At 50.6% G+C, this 4,858-nt stretch overlaps 1 protein-coding gene across 1 annotated transcript; it reads left to right on the top strand.

Annotated features, from left to right (window-relative positions):
• Window positions 1-609: 609 nt before the first annotated feature.
• LOC106595856 (E3 ubiquitin-protein ligase RNF216-like) lies at window positions 610-4,425 on the top strand. Its single transcript, XM_045713412.1, has 3 exons — window positions 610-982; window positions 1,934-2,003; window positions 4,064-4,425. Exons 1-3 carry the CDS (start codon window positions 770-772, stop codon window positions 4,351-4,353), a joined length of 573 nt encoding a protein of 190 aa, XP_045569368.1. The 5' UTR covers window positions 610-769; the 3' UTR covers window positions 4,354-4,425.
• The last annotated feature ends 433 nt before the right edge of the window (window positions 4,426-4,858 follow it).

Genomic DNA, 4,858 nt, shown 5'->3' on the forward strand with positions numbered 1-4,858 from the left:
CACACACACTAATACACACAGTGTTAATACACGCTAACACACTTTAATACACTCACAACAAACACACTTACCACACGCGTCCAGTACTTCCTGTTGTTGCTATCCACAGCTCCTCAGACTTCCTGCAGCTGACAGACAGGAAGTAGTCTGCCAGAACCATCAGATCTGACTAGTCAGGCTCCCATCTAGGGCCCCAACTGGGGTCCCAACTAGGGCCCGAACTGGGGCCCCAACTAGGGCCCCATCTAGGGTCCCATCTAGGGTCCCATCTAGGGTCCCAACTAGGGTCCCAACTGGGGTCCTAACTAGGGTCCCAACTAGGGCCCCAACTGGGGTCCCAACTGGGGTCCCAACTAGGGTCTCATCTGGGGTCCCAACTAGGGTCCCAACTAGGGTCCCATGTAGAGTCTCATCTAGGGTCCCATCTACCAACTAGGGTCCTAACTAGGGCCCCATCTACCAACTAGGGCCCCAACTAGGGCCCCAACTAGGGCACTAACTAGGGCCCCATCTGGGGCCCCAACTAGGGCCCCAACTAGGGTCCTAACTAGGGTCCCATCTAGGGTCCCATCTAGGGCCCCAACTAGGGTCCTAACTAGGGTCCCATCTAAGGTCCTAACTAGGGCCCCATCTAGGGCCCCAACTAGGGTCCTAACTAGGATCCCATCTAGGGTCCCAACTAGGGCCCCATCTAGGGCCCCAACTAGGGCACTAACTAGGGTCCAAACTAGGATCCTAACTCCTCTCTATCCCCTACAGTGAGGAGCGTATGACAGCGGCGCGGGTCAGGAAGTGTGTGAAGTGCGGAACGGGTCTGGTGAAGTCTGAAGGGTGTAACAGGATGTGGTGTCGTTGTGGAAGCTACATGTGTTACCTGTGCCGAGAGCCAATCAGTGGATACAACCACTTCTGTCAGCACGCTCGCTCACCTGGCGCTCCCTGTAGGCACTGCCGCAAGTGTTCCCTCTGGACAGACCCCACGGTGAGCACACACACACACACACACACACACACACACACACACACACAGACCCCACGATGAGCACACACACACACACACACAGACCCCCACGGTGAGCACACACACACAGACCCCCACGGTGAGCACACACACAGACCCCCACGGGGAGCACACACACACACACACACACACACACACACACACACACACACACACACACACACACAGAGACAGACCCCACGGTGAACACACACACACACACACACACACACACAGACCCCACAGTGAGCACACACTCCACAGTGACACACACACACACACACACAGACCCCACGGTGAGCACACACACACACACGGACCCCACGGTGAACACACACACACACACATACACACACTCCACAGTAACACACACACACACACACACACACACACACACACACACACACACACACACACACACACACATACACACACTCCACAGTAACACTCACACACACACACACACACACAGACCCCACAGTGAACACACACCCTACCTGTTATATACAGAGCATTAACAGCACTAACAGCAGTAGCCACGTTAGCCCAGCGCTAACAGCAGTAGCCACGTTAGCCCAGCGCTAACAGCAGTAGCCACGTTAGCCCAGCGCTAACAGCAGTAGCCACGTTAGCCCAGCGCTAACAGCAGTAGCCACGTTAGCCCAGCGCTAACAGCAGTAGCCACGTTAGCCTAACAAAGAGCTAACGCTAGTTAAGAGTTAGCACGCTAGCCAACCAAGGTGTTCTTGGCCAACAGCTAATTATAATATTATAAAATGGCTTTCAGCAGATGATTTTATCCAAAGCGACTTAGTCCTGCGTGCATACATTTTGCGTATGGGTGGTCCCCGGGAATCGAACCCACTCCCCTGCCGTTGCTAGCGCCGTTGCTAGCTACAGAGGACCGGCTAATGTGTGTGTGTCTCTCTACAGCAAGACGACGAGCGCATCATTCAGGAGATTCAGAAAGAGGGGGAGAAAGAACTCAACAAGAAGAACGCAGGTCGGTGTTACTGTCTAATACTGTCCCTCTGGCACTATGGGTAATCTACTAACAGCTATCACCCTGACTAACTGATAGGTCATCTATCACCCTGACTAACTGATAGGTCATCTATCACCCTGACTAACTGATAGGTCATCTATCACCCTGACTAACTGATAGGTCATCTATCACCCTGACTAACTGATAGGTCATCTATCACCCTGGACTAACTGATAGGTCATCTATCACCCTGGACTAACTGATAGGTCATCTATTACCCTGGACTAACTGATAGGTCATCTATCATCTGGACTAACTGATAGGTCATCTATCATCTGGACTAACTGATAGGTCATCTATCACCCTGGACTAACTGATAGGTCATCTATCACCCTGGACTAACTGATAGGTCATCTATCACCCTGGACTAACTGATAGGTCATCTATCACCCTGGACTAACTGATAGGTCATCTATTACCCTGGACTAACTGATAGGTCATCTATTACCCTGGACTAACTGATAGGTCATCTATTACCCTGACTAACTGATAGGTCATCTATCACCCTGACTAACATCTATCACCCTGACTAACTGATAGGTCATCTATCACCTGGACTAACTGATAGGTCATCTATCACCCTGGACTAACTGATAGGTCATCTATTACCCTGGACTAACTGATAGGTCATCTATCATCTGGACTGATAGGTCATCTATCATCTGGACTGATAGGTCATCTATCACCCTGGACTAACTGATAGGTCATCTATCACCCTGGACTAACTGATAGGTCATCTATCACCCTGGACTAACTGATAGGTCATCTATCACCCTGACTAACTGATAGGTCATCTATCACCCTGGACTAACTGATAGGTCATCTATCACCCTGGACTAACTGATAGGTCATCTATCATCTGGACTAACTGATAGGTCATCTATCACCCTGGACTAACTGATAGGTCATCTATCATCTGGACTAACTGATAGGTCATCTATCACCCTGGACTAACTGATAGGTCATCTATCACCCTGACTAACTGATAGGTCATCTATCACCCTGGACTAACTGATAGGTCATCTATCACCCTGATAGGTCATCTATCACCCTGATAGGTCATCTATCACCCTGATAGGTCATCTATCACCCTGATACGTCATCTATCACCCTGATAGGTCATCTATCACCCTGATAGGTCATCTATCACCCTGGACTAACTGATAGGTCATCTATCACCCTGACTAACTGATAGGTCATCTATCACCCTGGACTAACTGATAGGTCATCTATCACCCTGATAGGTCATCTATCACCCTGATAGGTCATCTATCACCCTGATAGGTCATCTATCACCCTGATAGGTCATCTATCACCCTGATAGGTCATCTATCACCCTGATAGGTCATCTATCACCCTGATAGGTCATCTATCACCCTGATAGGTCATCTATCACCCTGATAGGTCATCTATCACCCTGATAGGTCATCTATCACCCTGATAGGTCAACTATCACCCTGATAGGTCATCTATCACCCTGGACTAACTGATAGGTCATCTATCACCCTGGACTAACTGATAGGTCATCTATCACCCTGGACTAACTGATAGGTCATCTATCACCCTGGACTAACTGATAGGTCATCTATCACCCTGGACTAACTGATAGGTCATCTATCACCCTGGACTAACTGATAGGTCATCTATCACCCTGGACTAACTGATAGGTCATCTATCACCCTGGACTAACTGATAGGTCATCTATCACCCTGGACTAACGGATAGGTCATCTATCACCCTGACTAACGGATAGGTCATCTATCACCCTGATAGGTCATCTATCACCCTGACTAACTGATAGGTCATCTATCATCCTGACTAACTGATAGGTCATCTATCATCCTGGACTAACTGATAGGTCATCTATCATCCTGACTAACTCATAGGTCATCTATCATCCTGGACTAACTGATAGGTCATCTATCACCCTGATAGGTCATCTATCACCCTGATAGGTCATCTATCACCCTGGACTAACTGACATTTCTCTCTTCCTCCTCTCTCTCACTGTCTCTCAGAGACTTCAGGGAAGAGGGTCGGCCCGCCCCCGGAACCTGTGGTGGTTGCTAAGCGACCTCGAGCAGCCCTCCCTCCACAGGCGGTGCGAGCGCCCCTATTGGTCCCTCCTCGTGTCATTCTGCCTCATCGCCAGCCCTTGCCCCCCGCCCCCTACGTGCCCCCGCTCCTCCACCTGCCCCCCCTCAACTACCACCCCCCTCTCAACCAGGTCAACAACAACCCAAACAATATAGACATCAACATGCCCATGCACTATGGACCCCCCCCTCGTTACTACAGACACCTATAACCCCCCCCTCCTCTACTACAGACCCTATAACCCCCCTCCTCTACTACAGACCCCTATAACCCCCCCTCTACTACAGACCCCTATAACCCCCCTCCTCTACTACAGACCCCCCTCCTCTACTACAGACCCCTATAACCCCCCTCCTCTACTACAGACCCCTATAACCCCCCTCCTCTACTACAGACCCCTATAACCCCCCTCCTCTACTACAGACCCTATAACCCCCTCCTCTACTACAGACCCCTATAACCCCCCCTCCTCTACTACAGACCCCTATAACCCCCCTCCTCTACTACAGACCCCTATAACCCCCCCTCCTCTACTACAGACCCCTATAACCCCCCTCCTCTACTACAGACCCCTATAACCCCCCCTCCTCTACTACAGACCCCTATAACCCCCCTCCTCTACTACAGACCCCCCTCCTCTACTACAGACCCCTATAACCCCCCTCCTCTACTACAGACCCCTATAACCCCCTCCTCTACTACAGACCCCCTCCTCT

The sequence above is a fragment of the Salmo salar genome, unplaced genomic scaffold (genome assembly GCF_905237065.1).
Source record: "Salmo salar unplaced genomic scaffold, Ssal_v3.1, whole genome shotgun sequence".
Taxonomy (NCBI): domain Eukaryota; kingdom Metazoa; phylum Chordata; class Actinopteri; order Salmoniformes; family Salmonidae; genus Salmo; species Salmo salar.